The 25,803-nt window shown below is 41.1% G+C and overlaps 1 protein-coding gene across 1 annotated transcript; it reads left to right on the top strand.

Annotated features, from left to right (window-relative positions):
* Positions 1–12,248: 12,248 nt before the first annotated feature.
* On the top strand, positions 12,249–24,651 carry LOC132868792 (E3 ubiquitin/ISG15 ligase TRIM25-like). The gene is made up of 2 exons (XM_060901981.1): positions 12,249–12,848; positions 24,331–24,651. The coding sequence occupies exons 1-2, from the start codon at positions 12,249–12,251 to the stop codon at positions 24,505–24,507; spliced, it is 777 nt and encodes a 258-aa protein (XP_060757964.1). The 3' UTR covers positions 24,508–24,651.
* The last annotated feature ends 1,152 nt before the right edge of the window (positions 24,652–25,803 follow it).

Below are 25,803 nucleotides of genomic sequence, written 5' to 3'. Positions count from 1 at the left end.
GCAGTGACCACGCCCATCAATAACTGCTATGTGGCCTTTGTAAAAAGCCACCTCACCCTGAGATCTAGCATGTTTTAGTTTTGGCCATAGTTGTTCTCTCGCCAGTCTGTCCTCCTTGGTGAAGTCCTCGGTAAAGCGGACCCCTCGCTCCTGGCAGATCTGGGAGTCCTGAGTTGCCTTCCAGACCGCATCACGGTGAAGCACGGGCGCAGATAGACGGGGGGACGGGGGGGATTCGTCCCACCCAGATTTAAATTCACCTCGCTCGGTCCCCCCCACTTATAGGGAGGAAAAAACGTCTATGCTGTCTTTCTTTGCATAAGGCAAACCTCACGGAAAAATCAAAAGACTAATTACCATTCGGTTTATTGAGGTGCACAGCAGTGTATACATAGTTGCAACTGCGCAGACTGCACAGGTTGCGAGCTCGAGCTTGGTTGCTATGGTTACCCACAAGTTTGACAGGCATATCGGGGACAGCGCCTCCTAGTTCAGGACCCCAACACGGCATGATGAAGGGTGCCAAAAGGCAGAAAACGATTGCATCGTTTAAAAAAAAAAAAAAAAAAAAAAAACTGTAAGTAAACTGTGCCTTACTTTATCATATCACCTTGCAATTTTTTGATAGTCTGTTCAAAGTAATGTCGTAGTGAAAGTAAAATCGTACGGAGTAGAGAAGCCTTTCTGGTAGCCTCCTTCTTTCGGTGGCAGCCTGTAGATACAGTGCTCAGAAGGCAGTTTTAATGTTTAATCTGGCGTTCCCTGCCATAATTTCAGCGAGCATATTGTTTCATAAGGAAACTTTGCGAAGAGTTGTTGACTGACTGCTGCTTATGCAACACACAGGCATAGTTAGAAAAGTCAGGATGCACTGGTTTACACTTTACACACACACACGTAGCCCAGCCTCTCGCTATGTTTAACAGTTGGAACTTAGCGGTTTTAAAACTAGTTTTGCAGTTTTGCAATTTCTGTGCGTGATGATAATGTGTAAACTTTGGATTTCCATAGGCTATGTTAAAATGTTATCATTGTCCTGGCCTGCAGGTAGTTCCTGGTGATGGCAGTGAGGGAGGTGAAATAACATGTATACACACTACCGTTCAAAAGTTTGGGGTCACCCAGACAATTTTGTGTTTTCCATGAAAAGTCACACTTTTATTTACCACCATAAGTTGTAAAATGAATAGAAAATATAATCAAGACATTTTTCTGGCCATTTTGAGCATTTAATCGACCCCACAAATGTGATGCTCCAGAAACTCAATCTGCTCAAAGGAAGGTCAGTTTTATAGCTTCTCTAAAGAGCTCAACTGTTTTCAGCTGTGCTAACATGATTGTACAAGGGTTTTCTAATCATCCATTAGCCTTTTGAGGCAATGTGCAAACACATTGTACCATTAGAACACTGGAGTGAGAGTTGCTGGAAATGGGCCTCTATACACCTATGGAGATATTGCACCAAAAACCAGACATTTGCAGCTAGAATAGTCATTTACCACATTAGCAATGTATAGAGTGCATTTCTGATTAGTTTAAAGTGATCTTCATTGAAAAGAACAGTGCTTTTCTTTCAAAAATAAGGACATTTCAAAGTGACCCCAAACTTTTGAACGGTAGTGTATATAACACAAAATGGAATCATTTGCTGACAGCTCAGTCCCCCCCAGTTCAAAAATCCTATCTGCGCCCCTGCGGTGAAGTCTCCTCACCAACTGCAGGAGGACCTGCTGGCTCCGGCCCTTTTCTTTCTTGCCTACGCGGTGCACCGAGTCGACCATGTCGCCCACTGTGGGAAAATATTCAGCAGGAGCTCTTCGGTCTTCTCTCTGAGGTTTTCTCCTTCTTGGTCTTTGAGCCCCGAAAGTCGCAGGTTCCAGCAGCATTTATAACCTTCAACCTCCAGCACCTTTTCCTTCAGTGTGGCGTTTTGTTTCTTCAGCGCTGTTTTTCTCCAAAATGTCCATGTTGGACTGCATTCCTGCAGTTTCCACTGAGTTCTGGTCCCCGCGCTGTATGACGCTGCTAAACAAGTCAGAGTTCTCTTTAAGTTGTTTTCCGAAGCATCTACTTCGCCCTCCGAGCTACGAATGGCTGCCAGGACGCCAGCTAAGGAGAGCACGGCTCCGGTGTCACGGTCTGATCGTGCGCTGGTCTAAATTTACCATGCGCAGACCGATTTTTGTTTTCCCGGTCAACTTCCGGGAAGTCTAAATTTACCATTTCTTGCTGCGATTTTGTACCGAGCATTTCAACACATTTGTGGACTAATAGAATGCGAATTGTGACTACAATTGTGAGATTTGATTATCAGTAGACAAGCTGTCGAATATGGATGAGGAAACAATAATTTCCCAGTCACAAAATGAAGATCAGCAAAACACACAGTCCAAAGAGGCACGAGACCAGCGAGTCGCCATTTTCAAAAGAAAGATGGCCCAACTTACCTTCTTCCTACAAACTGGAAAGTACTCCAGTGACACTGACCAGAAAGACCACCGAAACATCAGAAACAGGGCTCTCAAGTCTCACGCATTGAGCGTGAGACACACGCATTTCAAGCAGTTCACATGCTCACACGCCACACCTTGTATCTCTCATGCACAGAAATTACTAAGACAACGCCCACCAAGGTGCACCGCTATTTTTTAACTGTGGATGAAGAGTAGGCATCAAGTGGTTTCCCGCAGAGTTCAGAAACAGCTTGCCACACACCGATCAATAAATTGAGAAATGTAGCTACCCAACAGCCAATCAAAAAATAGCATTGTTGTCGCGGCGAACGCCCTTTTTGTCAGCCGGTATGCAAGCGCGTTAATTACTCACCTGTGCGCAATCAAGGAGAACAAAGCGACACACTGACTTCCTGCTTGGGTGCGAGGACTGAACAGCAAAAAATAGGCTGCTGCAGTGCGAAATACAAACTCGATCACTTGCCGAGCATTTTGTGAAGCTGTGTAGAAGTTTTGCCATTGTCAAGATCTGAACAGACAGCCGGTAAGCTCGCGGTTATTTTGTTGTGAATGCGAGGAAACTGTTGCGCTGACGGGGCATTGAGATGCGGGGAAAATGTTTGTGTTTGTAGCGTCTTAAGGTTCAAATATTCACATGGTGCTTTGTGTAATTGTTGGCTGGTAAGGGTTATTGCAACTTGCTTTGTTTGGTCCGGTAAAAGGTGTGGCAACTTGCTTGGTTTCATGTTTGAAATGGCCCAGTTTAGATGTGGTTTGATGCGTGGATATTATTGTGCTGAATTCTTAGGTGCCAGTGAAGACATAGTTTAAAAGCATGTATCTTTTTCTACTTGCATACAGTGCATGTTTAAAACGAACTGAAAGTGTTTCATTGCTAAAATGTTCATGGTGGATATGGTTTGTAAATATGTAGGTTGGCTTGTTACTTGGTAACTCATTGGGTTTAGTAACTTGCTTAATTCATTATGGCCCTTGTGGTTAAAATGTATTTTAATATTTTGATGCATTTACATTAAAACAATTCATTCAAAATCTGTCTTAAAGTAAATTCTATCTATTTTCACATACATGTATTTAATGTTAAGCTTTTGATCATTTTTTGAGTAACTGCTTTTATAAAAAGAAGAAAAACTGCAAATTGGTAAATGGATGGTGTTTGTCTTTTAAGGTTTTTCACCTGCAAAGGAAAAAAATAAAAGGAAAAAGATGGAACAAAGGTCTGGTTTGAGTGAATTCCAGTTTTAATGTTCAGCATTGGTATTACCCTTCAAGTGTGGGATAAGCACAGCAAAGGAGCAAAACACTTGACAGTTGGGTAAAATTTACGTGAACTTTCCGAAGAAGGCGATGTGGTGAAGTGCAGACGGACACACATTGGAGGACGCGGGAGCGCCATATTTGATGAGTAGCCTATAGTACAGTAAATCATCTCATCATATGTTTTTGTATTTCCTGAATGAAAGTAGTACTTGCATCACAAAAATTATGAAAGCTGATGTTGGGGAATATTGTCTCCAGCTAATAATGTTAACTATCAGTTTGCCCAGAGTCTGTGAGCTTGTCTAGCCACTTCAATCTTGAATCCTTGCTAATTTCAACAGCTATTTTTGACACCTGTTTTTAGTCCTAGTGTTGCATACTTGAATGAAAACTCAGTGTGTGTGTTTTTTATCTCTTCCTTTACTGGGTACTTGCCAAACTGCAAAATACACAGATATAGTAGTACATCGTTACTCGCTTCTGTTTACACGTTGCCCTTGACGGAACTCTCTTCTCAATCATGGCTGTTAAAATGGCAGGCCTTGAACCACTGTGTTTCAAGTGGGAGCCCCCTACCCCCGTACTGAAGGCTTCTAAATCTGCCACTAACACGTACAATAGAGGTCTGTGCGGGCCGGATTTTTCAGTCCCGCCCGCGCCCGCATTGTGCAGGCCCGCGCCCGCATTGTGCAGTCCCGCTCCCGCCCGCTCCCGCAAAGAATTATGATTTTCAGTCCCGCTCCCGCCCGCGCCTGCCATGTTTTGTCCCGCTCCCGCCCGCAAATCCCGCATGATGCAGACGTTCGCGTTATTTCTCACGAAAGTTCTTGTCTTGACACAGTGTGATGGTGCCCCGCCCCCTACTTTGAGTGGATTTGAGCATAAATATCTACAGCTCACATTCACGTTTGTTATTATTTACCTTGTTTCTGAATTCAGAATGTTGAAATGGCAACATGTAGACCTAATAATAATAATTTAAGTAGGCTAATCATTTAAGTATGCGCTCTCCCGTGGTGCGTCTCCTATGAATAATTAGTGTGAAAGGAGAGATGGATCGCACTCTTGAACTTATTCTTTTAGTTACATTTCTTTTCAGTTGTTTTTAGCAGCAGAAGGAGACAAATGTTTCAGCTGTTGCCTTCGTCAATGTCTCATAATAATAATAATAATAATAATAATAATAAACAATAAAAAAAAGACAGGCGAGCACGTAATTCCAAGTGGAAATTTGGTATATTTATTGTTCAGCCATACAAAACATTAGGCTAACCCAGTTTATATTTGTAAAGCATTTCTAACTAGAATATCCTATAGAATACCCTATAAGCATAGCATATATAATGTTATAACAAAACACAGTCCTAGCCTACAACAAAAAATCGACAGTATAGGCTACTGTAGCCATTATAGGGCTATGGTTGCACATTTCTAAAACTATTTGGGCTTGAGCCTCCATGCAAGTGTTAAACTCAATATAACATAGCTGACCTTGTTTGAATATGAATAAGAAAAACGAGAAAATCAAACGCAGGTAAACGAAACAACTAAGCCTATTGCTTAGGCTATTGGGTTCTTTGAACAGCTATGGAGAAACAGCAAATTGTTCACTGTTGAGGGCTTCAACATACTGCGTCTTTCCTCCAGTATGCGACCACATATGCTGAACGCGCGCTCGGATGGTGCGCTGGAACCTGGAATGGCCAGTACATGCTGTGCCGAGATCTCAAACACGGAAGAGGAAAGGAATCGGAAACGTACGAGAGATATTTATCCTCTCCTGGATCAGAATCAGAATTCTGATGACCAGCTCATCTAAGGTGTCATTCACTATGTTTACATGCACATAGAGAGAATCGAATTTCTGCCGTTGCTCGACTGAAATCGAAGTTCAAAATGCCATGTATACACCTTAATTCGGCTGAAATTGAACCGAACTTGATTTCTCGGAATCGAGCTACACGACCTAGTTTATGCGATTTCTGCCAAGCTACTTTGTGCATGTATACCCTATCGAGCTAGTTGTCGAGCTACTTCCGGAAGTGACGAGTGACGAGACCACAAGCGGGAAACACAACAGCCTCGGTCGGCATGACAACAGTAGTAGCGAGCAGCAGAAGAGGTCAGGAGGAACAAACGAAGAAGAGAAAATGGCGATGTAGAGCTCTCTGAAGTGTGGGTGGAGCACAGAGGACGGCAGGACAAAGCTTCTGGTACTAATAGGCTTTTTATTGTCAGGCTTTTCAGTTTAACAGCCTACTTTTATTCTTGAGAGAAAACCACACACGCGCGCGCTGTGTTCTAGTCCCGGGATGAGCTCTCCCCTCTGCTCTCCCTCTGCCTCCTTAAATAGGGCGCGGTTACTGGGAAGACACACAAACACAGGTTAATTACCGTCAGGTGAAGTGATTCTGCCACTCACCTTCCCTGGCTCCGCCCTCCTGTCACAGACCGGTGCTTGACCACGCCCCCACTGCCACAGGCAAGCAGAAACGTGCACTTCTGGAGCAATGAGGAGACAGAGTTCATGCTCATTCAGCTTAAGGAGTTGAATATATTAAAATTCATGGACGGGAGAAAAACGCGCAATGGAGAACACGGAACTGATAACTTTGTTTACACTCTTGAATAGCTCTTCTTCATGACGACAACCGGAAGTGTACCAACACGATGGGGCGTGTTGCGCCACCTGTGGCTCGGGTGCACAATGCACCTCACACAATAGCCCGATTTCATTGTGTGCATGTAGGATTGGATTTCTCTGGCACCCTGCTGGGACCTTCAGCTCGATTACCGACAGCAGCTCGATTTGGATGTGCATGTAAACACAGTCATTGAGGCATCATGTTAGTGTGGGTCACTGGAGGCTGGGTGTGAACGGCGAGTCATTAGAGTGATCAATGGCAATCTGACTCTCTCTGCAAATTTAGGCATCTTAAAATGTTTTTATTAATGCCAAATAAAATATCCAGCACAAATTATATATGATAGACATAAATTAATAATTTATAAATTTTATTTTAAACACGTTTTTAGTTAGCGGGACTGCAGCTTATCACCGCTCCCGTCCGCGCCCGCATTGTGCACTCCCGCTCCCGCCCGCAATGAGCTTTCAAAATTTGTCCCGCGCCGCACTGCTTTGCGGCAGGTCCTGCGGGAGTGCAGGGCTCTAACTTACAGCACACAACACCAATCATAACCCCCCCTCCTCCTCCATCCCCCTGTGCGCCACCGCTGACACCCCTCACCAGCACCACCCCTGACCTTCCCGACAAATCTCACTCTGAACTGACTTCAAAATTTGAGAGCCCTGATCAGAAATCAGTCAAAGAAGCATGTTTGGGATGAAGACAGTAAGTGCACATATGTCACTTTGTTTACTTTTTCTGGCAGTGTAATTTTACCGAATTTCATGGCCATGTTTTGATTTTACACAGTCCATCGTGCAATCTGGGCCCATAGTTTACCATAGACACAATTGAAAACTGAATGTTATTGATTTCCCCATGTTTTTCATTCAGATATTGATTGTTTAAAATGAGACTGAAATTGATTTTAATGTTTGTGTTTCCTTGTCAGTATAGCTTGCAACAATATTATTATGCTTTTGCAGAAAAAGATCTCTACTACATTGGCCCAAAAGGTGACTGCAGGAAGAAAGTTCTCACTGAGGTTGCTGAAGTCATCGAAGTCTTCCAACAGTATCACTCGTCACCGATGGGTGGACACAGTGGAGTCAACAACACACTTGCCAAGATCTCACAATACTACTGGTGGAATGGGATGAAGGAAGATGTTCAGGAATATGTAAGTATTTCATTTTAAATTACTGACAACAATGTTCATTATGCCTTTTGAATGTGGATAAATATAGAACTAGGTATTGTCTGTGAAGATTCTCAGTCATCCAGGTCATAGTAAACCTGCGTTTTCAAGAATCTTCAAGCAAGTCCAGTTGCGCTCTCTTACCACCTACAGAACTAGGTATTGTATTTTGAAATTTTCTATCATTTGTATTAAAATCGGAAAATGTCACTCATTTATACGAGTGACACTCAAGTATATGTTCTATACTTCATTTATTGTTCATAATTTATTTTTAAGGTTTCATCATTTCCATTTCAAATTACTGACAATGTTCATCATTATGCCTTTGAATGTGGATACTGTAAATATATGACTAGGTATTGTATTTTGAAATTTTCTATTATTTGTCTTATAATCAGAAAATGTCACTTGTATAACTTTGAGAATTTATTATACATATTTGTATATATGTTTGATCTATACTTTTAAGGTTTCGTCATGTGATTGATGTCAGCGGTTCGAGAAACTCAAGACACAAGCAAACGGAGCTGGAAAAGGCGCTCGTGCCCTGATCGCCATCTTGCCCCGCCTCCGCATCACGAAGAGCAGCGAACAGCGATGGGGACGAACCAAGGCAATATATCCCATCATGCATTGCGGTCGCGCTGACAGAAATCAAATTAAAAGTCTCAAATGTGGTTTAATAAAAGGCAGTGGCGAAGAAGAAACAAAGGATTCAGCCTTGATTTAAAAGAGCTGAAAGTTGCAGGGACTTTGTATTGATTAATGGGTGAAATGCACTCAGTATAATATGGATTTATCACAAAAACACAAGCGTGTGTTTATTATTTTGAAACCCAGCAGCCGACTGATCTGGCACGTTTTAATTGTGCAACCATAATGACGTAAAAACCTCTTAATCAGGACTTGAATTGCGTTGAAGATGGTTTTGTTAGTGATCTCACCTGACTGTTCATATTTGTCTTTGCTTTCACTTTTTTGGGATTTGGGCTGGGCATGGGTGTGGGATCATGAAGGCTTTTCGCGTTTTCTTCCTCCATCGCCTCAATCTCTTCTTGATCACATGCCTCCTGCAGGCCGTCAGGCTGTAATCATGGTCTGTTAGCCCTGTAGCATTAGCCGCTCTATTAGCATCTCACTCTCGGTAAGGCAGAGAGCAGTTTAGTGGTCTGACTCAAGAAGCCAAACTATCGTGGGGTTTCTGAGTCATTGATAGTTTTTTTTCCTCCTTTTGTTTTCCAAAGATAGCTGTTCTAGGACGGTTTGAAACTATCTTTTATCAGAGCCTGCAAACATGCTCGCGCTCAGTCCGCCATCTTCCCCCTCCTCCATCCATCTCACCAATCTGTTCATGAGAAAGTGGGACTTCTATTAGTAATAAACAATGCAAAATAAATCAAATCAGGTTTTGACTCCCCTTGTGGTAATAGAGGAATTTATTTCGATTCATTTTCACTCCTCACTAAATTCCAAACTGACAGAATGAGGAAAATATTTCAGCAGAACAAATGACACTGAAGTGCAGATGACAGTGAAATATTTCTGCTTTATTTCTGTCCTTAATGAACACAATGTGGTAGTTTTTAGTGCTTGTAGTAAGACACGGTCCTGCTGTAAATCCTCTTGTGTGTCTTTTAGTGAAGATACAGAATTGATGTTTCAAGGCTGTGTGTGTTTCAGTGATGTGGTGCTACTCTGTAAAACTGAGCCTCCAAATAACAACTCGATTGTGTTCGCATATTATAGAATTCGATCTGGAGTTCTGATTTTAAAATGTGATTTAACCGCATACACTTCATGGACAGAGAGAAAGGACGAAATGGGAAAAGAACATAAATGACCCGAAACCCTTCGAATCTCACTTTGGGACAGGGCCAGTTTAGGGCTAATAATGAGGTAAAACAACTCAATGATGTGATTTGAAACAGGGGATGTCAACAGGTGATTGTAGTCATGATTCGGTAAAAATCAGTATCCAGGAAAGGCCCAGTCTGTCCTCGAACGGCAACATTATAAAGTGGTAAACGCTTTACTGTCCCAACGGTTTCTGATTTGGGGTTGTGGATATACTGGTCATGATTACATCTTTTTAAAAAGTATTTGGTCTCTTAATATTATTCTGGTCGTTCCAGTGAATCCATAGTTAATGTGATGCTCCACCATGTGGGTACTCTGCTTGCCATATTGGGCAGTTTTGAATTCTACTTTGCGGGTAAAAAAAAAAAATGGCTTGGGCTGGTTGACCAAAATTGGGTGGGTTTGACGTTAGTTCGGCGGGTTTTTATCAGATGTTTATAAATATTTCACACCAACGTTCTGTGCGAGAATGGAGCCAGAGACACTTATATAGCCTTAGAAGGACTTTGATGCAGCACATTCTATGTACTATCTACGTCCACTAGTCTACATCCAATCCATATTAAACTAAGCCATATGATGTTCTTGAATATGCGAAGGAAATCAGGAAAAACAGCTCTCTTTGGTCAACTGAGGCAAGTCAGAGACCTAGTTTACCCAGCACCCCTTAGGTATTTTAAACAACCAAAATCGAGCATTGGCCTAAATTAATCATTAACAATAAACATTAATCTCATTAAGTATTACTTAAACAAAAAAAATGTCGATGTAACTGTAAGACTAATATGAATGTGTGTAATGTAGTGCAGAAACTGAACTCAAACTAGTAAATAAGAATGACGCAATCCATTCTCCATTTTCTCTTCTCATGTTACATTCAGCCATGCAGCGGAGCCTAACTTTCTTTTTTTAATTGAAGTATATAAAACAGGTACAATCTAACAAATCCACAAAAATCAGGATAACAGATGAAGAAAATACACGGATGTAGACAAAAATAAATTAAGCAGAATAACTAGGCCTATAAAATTAATAAAACAAACAGGATAAATAAAAAGATAAATAAATAAAAAGACAAATAAAAAACTAAATTACCTCAGCAATGGAGATGTTAGATATGCATCGTAGCCAGAGCCTACATAATATTGTGCATGTAGGATTCAGAACACAGCAGATGATTGCAGAGTTATAATCTGATTGAACCACACGGAGCCGAGTACCAGACAGCAGATTCTTCACCTCCAGCACTGACGGGCTCATGCTGCCATTTAGAAGTTGTTTGGATTGTTGTTCGATTTACAAATAGTATACTGGACTTTAGCTGCGTATTTTTACTTTACAAGATAGGCATCAAGTACATTTTACATTTTGGGTGGTTTTAAGTGCATTTTGGCGGGTTTTGAACATATTTTGGGCTGGAAAACGTCAGCGGTATCTGACAGCACTGCTCGAGACACCTGTATGAACCTGAAGGGAATCGACTACATACACATCCGCTTTAAATGAATAAAGAAGGCCACTGTTTAGTCATAACATGGCTGCAGAAAGAAGCCGCTCCAGTCACCTGATCAGCAAAACTTGATAAAAGAAGAAGGATTTGAGAATGAAAACAGATAACGTACAGGTAGCCCCAGAAATACCACCAGCTGATTTGGGCAGCAAAATTGTGATTAAAATCAAGAAAAACAGCTGAGAAACAGCAGCAAGTCTTGATCTCGATGAGAATTAGCAGATACAACTAGATGAGATACAATTCAAATCAGGACCATGGAGCATGGGGACAGAGGAAGAGTAACGCAGCAGAAACCATTCATCAGCCTCAAGAATAATAAAATAAAGGTGACATCTGCAAAAGAAACACAGCAGCTTCTGGAGAAGCGTCTTCTTTTCAGATGAATCCAAACTGAACTTGGATGGATGTGGTGGTCGAGTGTTTGTGTGTAGAAAGCCAGGAGAAGAATTCCAATCAAACTGCACTAAGGTACTATAAAGCACGGAGGAGGCTGGGGCTGTTTCTCCTACAGCGCTGTTGGTGAGCTTGTGTTCAATAACGGCGTCATGAACTTTCAGAAATCTGCAGAGAAATGATTCAACCAGCAGAAGTGGATTTTTCAGAAGGATAATGAACCAAAGCAGATGATTGGCAGCGATAAACATCTTTCTGCCAACCATACTGAACACAGCTGTACACAATTATACACAAAATATACAGATAAAAAAGGAAAACAAGTTTCCTGTAACTTGTTTAAATGATCAATAAAACATATTTTTATCATCTAAACCTTTATCTTTCTGGCTGCTGATTCATTAATATTGCGACGTTCTCTTCTGCATTTCACGGACAGAAAGTTTCTTCCTGAATTTGACAAGAAAGAGGAGGGAATGTGTGAATTAGGGAAGGTCAGAAGTGTGTCTTGTGATGGAGAAAACAAAAGAGATGGATTGTGTTTGTGTTCAAACCCTTTAGATGAAGAGAGTTGGACTTCCAGATTTTTCTAAATGATGATTTTTTTTTTCACTTTTTTTTTGGGGGGGGGGGGGGGACATTTTAGTCGAATCCACTGAATCAACTGTCATAAAATCTAATGAAATTAATCCTAATCAGTGCAGCTACATGGGTTATATTTCTGCAGTGAAGGGAGATGAAATGGTTAATAGAGGAGTGTTCATGACCTCTCTGTGTTTGTGCTCCCCCTCTCTCATTATCTCTCTTTCACACACACAGGACCAGGAGGTCACGCCTCATTTCAGAAAAAACAAAACTAACCTCTCTCTCTCTCACACACACACACACACACACACACACACACAGTCTGTGAGTTCAGGAAAATGGCCAAAGCCAGTATTTCAGTTGCTCAGCTTTCTGTGGGCCAGTTCATGTGTCCAGTGTGTCTGGATCTCCTGAAGGATCCGATGACTATCTCCTGTGGTCACAGTTTCTGTAAGGTGTGTATTAATGGCTGCTGGGATCAGGAGGATCAGAAGGGCGTCTACAGCTGTCCTCAGTGCAGAGACACTTTCACGACAAGGCCTGTTCTACGCAAAAACAACATGCTGGATGAAGTGGTGAAGGAACTGAAGAAAACTGAAGTCCAGGCTGCTTCTCCTGCTCACTGTTACGCTGGACCTGGAGATGTGGAGTGTGATTTCTGCACCGGGAGAAAACACAAAGCCGTCAAATTCTGTCTGATGTATTTGGCTTCTTATTGTGAAACTCATCTGAAACCTCATCTTGAAGTTCCTGCTTTAAAAAAACACACATTAATTGAAGCCTCAGCAAAACTCCAAGAGAAGATCTGCTCTGAACATAACAAGCTGATTGAGATCTACTGTCGTACTGATCAAACCTGCATCTGTTATTTGTGTACGATGGATCATCACAAAGGTCATGACACCGTCACAGTCGCAGCAGAAAGAGCTGAGAAACAGGTAAGAACTAGAAATCTTTCCAGAATTAAATCATCTAAATTATAGTTTCCCATCTAGAAACAGGTGCTTTAGTCAGTGATATGATTTGAACTTTAATTTCAATGTGTGCATCAATCAGAAGGATTCTGTAAAAGCTGATTAAAATTGTCTGTGTTCTGGTGAACAGAGTGTTAAATTTATCTTCAGTGATGGTCGTAATCTGGTTCAGGGTGGGTTTCCTGATAACGTTGCCCTTCAGACCTAAAGAGAGAGTTGAGAGACTCTCTTAAGGAACGAACGTTGTCTCTGTGTGTGGTTTTCCAGAACTCACTTGTAAGAAGGAGTCTAAAGAGCAACAGGACGACGAGCGTCTTTGCAATTCACGTCCCTGATATAGGCATTAGTGGCTGCTAAAGGCAATTGTACTGTCGTTGCTGAAGGCATTAGTAGTTGCTAAATCCAGTCGATAAGATCACATGATGCTCGTTTTTAATTCTATATGAAATATAAAGCGTTTAAAATAAGATAATAGAGAGTATCATCTGGAAGCTTTACATATATAATGTGGTAATTAATTGATGAAACTATTTTATGTTTTTGGCAATTTATTTTAAATTCAAGTGTGTTTTTAATTAAATAAACATTCACACGAAAGAATGAGCAAATAATAAGCTAAATAATGAGTTAAATGTGCTCACTCATTTCACTGTGACCCCCCAATCATGCAGTCAGGATTATTTCAGCTGTTCTCCACAGTGCAGATTGGGCCATGTTCTCCCTTATACTGTAAGTGCACACACAGAGACAGAGAGGTTTTGATCTGTGTGTAGTGTGTACCCAGTGCCGTATTAAGCCAATGCGGTGCCCCTGAGCACTATACCTCAAGTGCCCCCCACCACCACCCTGCGCACACGCGTTCAGTAACCTCCTGCACACACTCACAAACCTTGCCCTTTGCTGTCAAAAATAGTAGCATATACATAAACAATAGTACACATAAACAAGGTCATTCTTCCTCATTGAAAATGTATTAAGTAGGCTACATCAGCCCATCAAATTCACTGAAAACAACCAACGATATGCATGTAGGCATATTGAAAACTTATTCAAAAATGAGCAGCATATATTTGTATGTCTCAATAAAAACCTTCAAAGCATCCATACTCTATTCTATCCATATTAAAATGTCTCAATTCAAAATGTCGGCGTCGGCTGCGCTGGGTTGACATCCATAACACCCTCGTCTTCCTTCTCGTCACCATGGTGTGAACTGATCTCTACCTGGCTTAAAGTGGCTTCGCACATATCCTCCTCCCCGGGGTCTCCCTCGCTCCCATCTTCCTCAAGGGGATCCTCGTCATCGCCGACCCCTTGGCTAACACTGGCTGTGGTTGTAGCATCTCCCCGGCTAGTGCTAGCAGGGCCATCTCCCTCACTAGCATCGCTGATTTCACTAGCTTCGGCTTCAGCGCTGGTAGTGACAGCAGTTGTCGATGTTTTTATAAAAAAAAGATCTAACACTGGAACATTTTTAATTGCAGCTACACGCCTGGAGTCTTTCTCTTTTTTTTAATTTTCTCTTCGCACAACCACTCAATTGATGTCTGTCCATTTTTCATTTCTTTTTTTTTTTGAACTTTAATTTTTTATTAAACAACACAGTACAGAACATGAAATTCCTTGACAAGACTATATAATAAGCCTAGCAGTGTAAATAACAAACATATTTGACCCTGCAGCACTCAGAGAGCAAAAAAAAAAACATCAAGGCACATAATTTGGGTTTTCTCTCAAGTAAAGAGGTAATCTACTACAGGTGACCATCTCCTCAAAAAGACATCAGACCTCAATTGTAGTTGAGCAGACAAAGCCTCCATTTCATACACCTCCCTCAGCTTCTGTTTCCACTGAGTCACTGTAGGTGGCTGTGGTTTCCTCCAATTTAATGTCACTATTTTTCTTGCTGTCATCAATAGTATATGCAACAAATACTGTTGGTCTTTAGTGTACATGTTTTCAGGAGTCTGATCGAGTAGGAATTGACTTGGGTTAAATGATAAGTCAATGTCCAAAATTTTATCTATCTCATTCTTTATGCCCTGCCAGAAAAAAATGATCTCTGGGCAATCCCAGAATATATGTGAATGGTCTCCGACCTTTCCACACTCCCTCCAGCAGTTCATTACATCAGGATCATTTATAAATGTTGAAACCACCAGGGGTGTCTTAAAGAATCTTGTCTTCATCTTCCAATCAAACTCCTTCCACATGTTACTATTAATGCCCTTGTGACATCTCATACATATTTTTTTCCCATTCATCGTCCTCAATCACGATGTTTAGTTCTAGCTCCCATTTCCTTTTAATGTAAAAAGTATTACCTGGTATGTCCAACATCAAGTTTCGATAAATATGAGAGACATGATTTTTGGTAGGTGACTTATGTTTGATTATATTAATGAAGTATTTTTCCATGTTTGTTGGAGTATTTTTAATTGTATTCCAATCTTTATGGTTCATAATGTAATGCCTAATCTGAAAATACCTAAACATATCAGTTTGGGCTAATAAGAATTTATCCTGGAAATATGAAAATGGCTGTAAAATATTATCACAAAATAATTGATCAATAATCTTTAAGTCTATTTGTGCCCATCTCTTAAAAGTGATATCAGTAATTGAAGGTGGAAATTCTGGGTTTCCAACTATTTGCATGGCCCTCGAAAGGGCATCTGTCCCCCTAATTCTCTTTTGAACTGTCCACCACACATTTAAAGTGTGTTTCACCCATATATTCTTAATTGTTACCTTCTTTTGAGACTGCTTACTAAGGAAAGCCAAAACAGATAAAGGTATGCCTGGTAGTGAATTTTGTTCTATATCAACCCATCCTGTCTCTGTGTCCATACTAATCCAGGCTACTATCGCATTTAATTGCGCTGCCCAGTAGTAGTGTTTTATATTAGGGAGGCCAAGGCCACCCCTATCCTTCCCGAGAGTAAGTGTTTTAAGTCTCACTCTTGGTCTCCTATTCTGCCATATAAATTTAGATATAAGCCTGTCTAACATATTAAAAGCTGATGTCGGAATCCTGATTGGAAGAGACTGAAACAAGAATAAAAGTCTTGGCAGGAGACTCATTTTAACAGCCTCCACCCTACCCAGTAGAGACAGGGGCAGCACATCCCACCTCACCAGATCATCTCTCATTGTGTCAAATATTTTTTTATAATTTGCCTGATACAATCGTGTTATTTGGGGAGTGAGTGTGACCCCTAGATATTTAAAGCCCTGTTTAGATTGACGAAAGGACACTGTATCATCCAGCTGGCTAGGCCAAGTCCCAGAGATCATCATTGCTTCCGACTTGGAGCAGTTTATTTTATAACCAGACACTTGACTATATTCATTGAGATTTTGTAAAAGAGACGGAATTGAGGTGATAGGGTTTTCAATAAATAATAATATATCATCAGCATATAAAGCTATCTTATGTTGATTACCACCCTCATCTCTTATTCCTTGTATATGGGGATTACTTCTAATTAATTCGGCTAAGGGTTCGATACTAAGAGCGAATAGTACTGGTGAGAGTGAGTCCCCTTGCCTAGTCCCCCTTCCCAGCTCAAAAAATTCAGAACATTGGCCATTAACTCTAACTCTCGATCTCGGGTTCGTATAGAACACTTTAATCCAGCTAAGAAATGTTTGATTAAAACCCATGTGTGTCAGTGTCTGTTCTAAAAATGTCCAATCCAACCTATCAAAAGCTTTCTCAGCATCTAAGCTGAGAAGCATTGATGGAATTTCTCTGTCAGCAGCAATACTTTGTAGATTTAGAGCTCTTCTTACATTATTGGTGCCCTGGCGTCCGGTAATGAACCCTGTTTGATCTGGCTTAATTAGTTTCTTAATATATCTTTGTATTCTGTTAGCCAGGATAGAGGTCAAGATTTTTAGATCCTGACAGAGCAAACTTATAGGCCGATAGCTCATACATTGAGTGGGGTCTTTCCCCTCTTTATGTATAACAGTAATAATTGCCTCTGACCAGGATTTTGGGGGATCTCCTTTGTCCAGTGCATAATTATATACCTGACATAGGATTGGAGCTAACTCATTAACAAAAATTTTATAGTATTCCCCCGGGAAGCCGTCTACCCCTGGAGATCTATTATTCTTTAACCTTTTAATATTTGCTATTATTTCCTCTGCAGCTATGGGTGAACACAGCATCTGGGCCTCCTCATGTGATAGTTTGTTCAAATTGATTAAATGAAAAAGATTTGATATCTTCTCATTTCTTCCTGCTAATTCCTGTCCTTGGTATAGCTTTTTATAATATGAAGCAAATGAATCTGCTATTTCGTTTGGCATAGATGTGGGTCTATTAGTATCAGGGTGTTTAATTTTTGGCACAACACGGCTAGCTTGAGCTTTCCTTAACTGAAATGCCAGGAGCCTACTTGCTCTATTACCCTGTTCATAGTATTTACCTTTTGTAAATCTTAGCATTCCCTCTGCTTTATATGTTAATAACTCATCTAGTTTTTGTCTTTCCTGTTTTAATGATTCTAATATGATTCTATTCCTTGATATTTTGTGTATTTTTTCCAACCTTATAATTTCAGTCTCCAGTTCTAATCTCCTGGCTTCCCTTTGTTTTTTAATCCTGGAAGTAATTTGAATAATATGTCCCCTCATAACAGCTTTAGCACCATCCCATAAAACAGAAGGAGTAACATCTCCAGTATCATTTATTTCAATATATTCTTTCAGTTTATCACGTAGTTCCTGTTGGATTAGGGGCTTGTTCAGTATTGAGACATTAAGTCTGCAATATCTGAATTGTCTTTCTTGACCTAGTTTTATTTTCATTATGACAGGGGCATGGTCTGACAAAGTAATGGGTTTTATCTCACATTCCATCACCCTATGTATATCAACCTTTGACACACAGAACATATCTAGTCTAGAGTAACTACCATGAGCTAGGGACATATATGTGTAGTCTCTATCTCTGGGATGGTGATATCGCCATACATCTATCAGCCCCAGTCCATCCATCATTCCCAGGACCGAAGTTGCTTTTCTAGATTGGGCCCCTTCTCCACTGGTAGTCGGTCAACATTTGAATTTAGTACACAGTTATAATCCCCACCAGCTACAACCATTCCCTGACCTTCATCTGCCAATATGGAAGCTATTTTCTTAAAAAAATATGGACAGTCCTCGTTTGGTGCATACAAATTCAAAAAGGTAAATCTATTTCCCCCAATTGTACCTCTTACCATAATATATCTGCCTTCTTTGTCCTTAATTACTTTTTCACTACTAAAGAAAACTGATCTACTAAATAGAATAGCTACCCCCCTTTTCCTCCCTTTCTCATATGATGCACTGTATATTTGTTCCACCCATTCCCTCTTTAATTTAAGGTGTTCTGCCTCAGACAGGTGAGTCTCCTGTAGCATTGCAACTGAACATTGTAATGTCTTGAGCTGGTTAAGTATTTTTTTCCTCTTAATTGGATTTCCCAGACCCTTGATGTTATAACTCACTACATTCAAATTATCCATATAACAGAACCTTTAGTCCTTACTGTCATTACAATGCCTTCTGATCAAGATATAAATGTTAAGTGCAGGATCACAAATAATAAATGTCAAGGAATGAACACAGAACTGAACAGAAAATAAACATATAGTTATGACTTCCAAGTCCTCAACCAGCCCTTCTCCATTAGTGGCCAGTTCCCGTTTGTAGCTGGGCGGAGAGTGGCGAAATCCCTCCGGGATACAGTCATTGCGTGTAGTAACAGCAGTCCCCCTCCATGGGGTGCACTGCTGTGACCCAAAGGCTGAGTGTAATTCACTCATGTTAAGTCATTTGCAACCGCTGTCACCGCAAACCAAAACAATCAGCTATTATGCAACTCTATCATTCTGGTCTCGACAAGTTTGAAATATTAATGACATTATAAACATGTATATATCTAAAACCCAACAACACCAATAGGGGTATAATGAAAACAATTAACCATATAGAAAACATATTCATGGCAAATCTGTAACTGTTTAAATGTTAAGTCAGCCTCACTTCAGTAAGGTCGACTTACTTAGCCAATTCAGTCACTTCAGGGGAAAAAGAACCTGCACTCATCTTCTGTGAGCAGGATGTTCGTATTTCTCCGCCGGCCTCGGCTGTCCTGTCTCTCCCATCTATGCCTGGTCAGTGCTTTTTCCATTTTATCCCACTCATCAATCCTGATATGGATATTCATGTCCCGAAGTGTCGGTGCTGCGTCCATCAGCGTCTGGAAGGTCTTCTCCTCGGAGCCCACTGCCATCCTCAGCCGCGCCGGGTACAGACACCTCGCTTTAACATTCTTCTGCTTCAGCTGTTTAATAACATATCTGACCTGAGCACGTTTTCTCTGCAGCTCTGGGGAGTAGTCGTTATCAAGGTAGATTTGCCTGTTGATATCTTCCATCTTTAACATTACTGTGCGTTGTGCCCAGGCTGCCCGTAGGATCTGCTCCTTCACTGTGTAGTCGGCGAATCTAACTACTATGGAGCGCGGAGGGTCATTTTCTTTTGGTTTCTGCATAAGTGCCCTGTGAGCCCTGTCAATTTTGATGTCCTCTTCAGTCAGAGGCAAATCCGTCAGCACCATCGGAAATAACTTTCTGACAAAGCCCACCATGTCACCTTTCTCGCATCCTTCTGGAACCTGATACAGCCTTAGATTTTGTCGTCTCGCTCGGTTCTGGAGGTCCTCGTATTGTTCCATAAGTTGTTCCTCACGTTGCAGTAGAAATCCGATGGCTCTTCCATGTACTGTGGTTGTCTCTTCCGTGACTCTAACACGCTCCTCTGTGTCAACGACCCTCTTCTCCAACTTTGTCAATTGAGCACTCAGACCTCCAACTGAAGTTTCGAGTCTTGTAAATGAATCTTTCGTTTGTCCGTTAAATTCTTGTACATCCTTCCTCATCTGTAGAATTTCCCCCCGAATTTCTTGGTTCGACTGCATGATAGACTGCAAAATCCGCTCCATGTTGTTATTAGCGCTAGCATCTGCCGCACCTGTGCTACTGTTAGCTGCCCCAGGTTTAGCTGCCGGCTTGCTAGCTTCAGCCATTTTCGTTGTCTTTTCCTCCTTTTCTGTTTTCTTAAACTGATATCTAGTGAGTCTATCAGCAGCGTTAGGCTTTATGGTGTCGTTGGGCATTATTTTGCCGAGTTTTAATTAAATCGTTGCTTGATAAGCAGGTAGGCTAGCGGAGCTCTAGATTTTACGTCTTACTCGAGCATGTCACCGCCGGAAGTCCGAGATGAGATTTTTATCCCCCCTCCATTTTTCATTTCTACCGTGGTTTTTAAAAAATTGATACATTTCACCGTAGGTGGACTGGCTCAACTGACAGGTTGAGGAAAGGGCGGTTAATGGTCACATAGGCCACTCTTGCTCAGAATTATGATTATTGTTGTTGTTCTTATGAAAGTAGTGTTCATAATGAATTATATATGACTATTTAACAATGTCAAGTGTATAACCATTTTAAGTGTACAAACATTCACGAAAAATATTTTTAAAGTTTCTGTCATGTGGTGCCCCCCCACTGGCTGTGAGTGGTTAGTGCCCCTGGGCACTGTGCCGCAGGCCCATATAGTTAATCCGGCCTTGCGTGTACCTAAGGAGGTTTAATATATATATTCAACCTTGTATATAAGGAGGTCAATTCAACCTTCTTAGGTACACACTACACACAGATCAAAAAATTTCTCTCTCTCTCTCTCTGAGTGGGTGTGGTGTTTGTGTGTGCACGGTGCCGGTGTGGCCTGAGTGTTTTCGCTCCCTACTTTTTCTATAATCTCTCTTTATTTGTTGGTTTTTTTGTGATTTGTTTTTTCTTGTTCGAGTCTTTGTTACACTGACTCCTAGGTTTTTCTCCCTTTTGGGAGTGAGCACTCAGCGTGCTGCTGGGTGTTCTCTGTTTGTTTGGCCTAATGGCGTTCGAAAGGTTGAGTCGGCGTCATGCGATTAAAATAGGCGCAGATACTGATATATCCGTTGAGGAATGCAGTTTAGCCATAGGTAGCGTTGTTGGTTATGGAAGTGTGCTTTCAGCTTCTAGAATGAATCGCTCCATTGTCCTGTTTTTGGACAGCATTGAGAAGGTGAATGAGATTGTAGGTCAGGGCATTATGATCAATGATAAATTTGTCAATTTTCTTCCACTTGTGACCCCCGCTAGAAGAATCACACTGTCTAATGTACCTCCATTTATAAAATGAGTTTTTGGAGCGAGAACTAGCAAGACATGGAAATTGTGTCCTCAATTAAGAAAATCCCTCTTAGCTGTAAATCCCTGCTCCTAAAGCATGTCGTGTCATTTAGGAGGCACGTTCCTGATTTGCTTTATTTTTAAAGGACATTTTTGTGTTATAGTTGCTTGCCCCAGCTGTCTGTCTCTCTGTAAATATGTTCTCTGCCACACCCGTTACAGTCGGGTGTTGGTTGAAATGTTCACAAACACGTCTGACCAGATTACAAAACCTGAATGATGACAAATAATCTTATGACATGTTTTGTGTCATGCTTAAGTTTGAACAAAATCCTTTTGAGGAAGACAAATATTGAAATAAAAGTTTAAATCCAATCACAAACTGAAGCAGCGAAGTTAACAACCCCAAACCAGAAAACATTTGGATGGAATGTTGAAGTTGAAATCAAAACTGAAAACAGTGATTTGTAAATAATCATTGGCCTGTATCACACTCAGAACCAAACAAGAGCACACTAATATTTTATTTCATGAATTTTATTTTTTTTAATAAACAGGTATTTCAGTTTTGATACTTGCAACATGTTTCAGAAAAAGTTGGTACAGTAAAGCATTTACGATTTTATAATGTTTCCGTTCCTTTTCACAATACCGAAGATGTTTCAGGATTGACGACAAGTGATGAAGAACAACTGATTTCAACTTTCATAAAATCTCATGAAATTAATCCTAATCAGTGCGGCTACATGGGTTATATTTCTGCACTGAAGGGAGATGAAATGGTTAATAGAGGAGTCTTCAAGACCTCTCTGTGTTTGTGATCCATCTCTCTGTCTCTCTGTGAGTACAAGAAAATGGCTGAGGCTAGTATTTCAGTAGCTCAGAACCAGTTCATGTGTTCAGAGACACTTTCACTACAAGGCCTGTTCTACACAGAAACAGCATGCTGGCTGAAGTGGTGGAGAAACTGAAGAAGACTGAAGTCCAAACTGCTTCTCCTGATCACTGTTATGCTGGACCTGGAGATGTGGAGTGTGATTTCTGTACTGGGAGAAAACAAAAAGCCGTCAAGTCCTGTCTGATGTGTTTGACTTCATTTTGTGAAACTTATCTGAAACCTCATCTTGAATAGAATAGAATCAAGAATATATTTATTGTCATTGTAAATAAATAGAATGAAATTAGATGTAATCCTTAGTGCAAAAAAAGTGCATCTAAAATCCTATGAAAATAATACAAGATAAACTAATAAATATATAAATAATTTAGTAAGTTATTTAAAACAGCAGTCATCACTCGCAAACATTCACATCCTATGGTGTGGAGGGAATTGCACAATCCCATATCGGATCATATTTGTATTATTGAATGTAAAGGTTTGCTTTATTTAATGCCCTTATGACACTGGCATAGAAACTGTTCCTAATCCTGTTTGTCCAAGCTGTTAATGAACTGTAACGTCTGCCTGAAGGCAGTAGTTCAAACACAGTGTTTCTGGGGTGAGAGGGGTCCCTGAGAATGTTTTTTTTTTTTAATATATATATATATATATACTGTGCAGGGATGAGAATTTTCCGCCGATCGGCGGATTTCCGACTTTTTCAGACCAAAATGATCGTTTTTGAGCGTGCGTGCGCAACATTAAGGTCTGCATCACGCATCTTAGAATGTGCGTGCGCGAGGGAGACTGTGTGCAGTGTTGCCAGATACTGCTGACGTTTTCCATCCCAAAATATGTTCCAAACCCGCCAAAATGCACTTAAAACCGCCCAATGTGGCAACACTGCCTGTGTGCTTGTTCATGTAGCGCATGCCAGACAAAGAGCATCCTGATTGGCTTATTTTGCTGAGTAACCCAATCAGCTTTCAGTGTGGGTGGGCTTTTATCTCTTTTCTCGAGGACCGGAGTTTTCAGCTGAGTCAGTGCAGCCTACAGGATCGGCATGGCAGAGGGAGAGCGCGCACCCCAAAAAACCAAAGCACAAAACCCACTTACCACCTCAGATTACACAAAAGAATCTCCCTATCTAATAATAATAATAATAATCTCCCTGTCTAATAATAATCTCCCTGTCTAATAATAATATCCCTGTCTAATAATCTCCCTGTCTAATAAGGGTCAACAATAATGACCGTTTCGCGCGATGTACTGTTTGCAGCAGTGATTTCAGCATTGCCCATGGTGGCTTAAATGATTGTAAAGGACATGTTGAGGTGAGGAGTGTCATTTCATGTGCATTATATTTAGGTCTACAACAGGCTGCCATGAAAAGACCAAACTTACTGAAGATTTCCGTAAAGTAACAATGTATGAATATACATCATATATATCAAACACACGTCATATATAAGTGTGTATCTTTTATAAATGGGGTTAGCTTATCTAATGTAGCATGTTGGGGAGAATCATAGTATCGTATCTATATTTCTGATAAAAATTTTAGGTATGATACCGTGTATAACTCTCCTCCTTATTGCTCATTTCATAGGGGGATGGAGGGGGAATTGCTGGCATGTGCCGCGTGGGAGCGTCTGCCCAAATTTTTTAGGCCGAGATGAACTTATAGTTTTTGATTTAAAAAGATTTTCCAATATGTAATGCCCATTGTACATGCCTGATCTTTAACTCAAAATCACCATCTTGATCTTCAAATTGACCGTATGGTATATGTATTACATTACACAACATCCTGTCCAGATAAAACCTAGTTAGTACACACAACAGTTGAAAGGGAAGTGATAAGTGATGTTGAATGTTGCCTGCTTAATATGCAAGGCCTCCTGCTACCATGATAACATCAGAAGAAAGCTTAAGAGAATTATATGATAGAACTTTTTTCTGGTTTGCACTTCATTTTAAAGGATTAAAGTATTCAAAGACATGAATAGCAAAAATGCAGAAATATAATACTGTGGAGCTCGTTTATATTAAAAGGTGCATTGATTTTTTTGAAGTCATCAAATGTGAATTGATTAAAAACAAGTCTCTTGTACCATATTAATCATTTTCACCTGGGAGTCCACCAAGAAGGGGAATTTATTTCTAAATAAATTGCAACTTTTTGCTGATAAAATTAATGGTTTTGGGGTAAAAAAAAAAAATAGCCAAAAATCATTAGCCCCTGGAACCCCTGGGCCATGGGCCCCGCCCTGGTTTTTTCAGACTTTTTAAATATTTTTCATTCTCATCCCTGACTGTGGGAACTGTACAGATCCTCCAGAGAGGGGAGAGGGCAGCCGATGATCTTCTGAGCCATAGTGATGACCCTCTGGAGTGCTTTCCTGTCTCCTACTGTGCAACTAGTAAACCACACCCAGAAACAGTAAGGCAAGTCAAGTCAACTTTATTGTCAAATATGCTATACATGCTCGACATACAGCACAGATGAAATTTCAGTCCTCTCTGACCCACGGTGCAAACAGGCAATGCAATAAATAAAAATAGAATAATTGAAAAAAACAAACAATATAAACAGTATAAACACTCTCTAGATAAGAACTAGACAGACTAAACACTCAAACAGACAATATAAACAGGATAAACACTCTAGATAAGAACTAGACATAGACTAAACACACACACACGTAAATTGGTGCAAATAAACAGTCAAGGGCACTTGAGGTATAGCAGGTAAACATGAAATAAGCAGTATAAACAATAAACTAATGGCTGTTAAGGTGAGGTAGTGCGGAATAGTGCAAATGTAAAGTGAAATGTACAGTCCCTGAGTTCAGTGTGTTAATGAACGTTGAGAGTATATGTATGTGTGTGTGTGTGTGTTGGGGGGAAACTGTGAGGGTGACATGTCAGATGCTGAAGGGGGGGCAGGGGGGCGTGCGAGCAGAATCTGTGGCAGGGGGCAGAGGGGGAGGAGTGGCAGAACAGGGAGGGAGTTGAGCCTCCTGACCGTCTGGTGAAAGAAACTGTTCTTGAGCCTGCTGGTTTTGGCCTGGAGACTCCGCAGTCTCCTCCCTGATGGCAGCAGACTGAAGAGGCTGTGAGATGGGTGGGTGGAGTCACCTGCAATCCTGATGGCTTTGCGGGTGAGGCGGGAGCTATAGATATCCGATAGAGAAGGGAGAGAGACACCTCTGATCCTCTCAGCTGCTCTCACGATGCGCTGCAGAGTCTTGCAGCAGGACACGGTGCAGGTGCCGTACCACACGGTGATGCAGCTGGTCAGGATGTTCTCGATGGTGCCTCTGTAGAATGTGTGCATGATGGGGGGCCGGGACTCTTGCTCTCCTCAGTTTGCGAAGGAAGTACAGACGCTGTTGGGCTTTTTTGGCCAGTGATGCAGTGTTGTTGCCCCAGGACAGGTCTTCATAGATGTGCACACCCAGAAACTTGGTGCTGCTCACCCTCTCCACTGCAGCACCGTCAATAGATAGTGGAGCATGCTGGGTGTGCGCTCTCCTGAAGTCCACAACAGTCTCCTTCGTCTTCTCCACATTCAGGCGGAGATTGTTGTCCTTGCACCACATGGCCAAGCGGCTCCTCACTCCTGTAGATTGTCTCATCACCATTGTTGATGAGACCCACCACAGTCATGTCATCCGCAAACTTAATGAAGAGGTTTGAGCTGGATGTTGGTGTGCAGTCATGGGTCAGCAGAGTGAAGAGGAGGGGGCTTAGCACACATCCTTGTGGGGCCCCCATGTTCAATGTGATGGTGCTGGAGGAG

This window comes from Neoarius graeffei, chromosome 2 (genome assembly GCF_027579695.1).
Source record: "Neoarius graeffei isolate fNeoGra1 chromosome 2, fNeoGra1.pri, whole genome shotgun sequence".
NCBI lineage: Eukaryota > Metazoa > Chordata > Actinopteri > Siluriformes > Ariidae > Neoarius > Neoarius graeffei.
The sequence above is the reverse complement of the archived record's forward strand: the minus strand, read 5'-3'. Positions and strand labels throughout refer to the sequence as shown.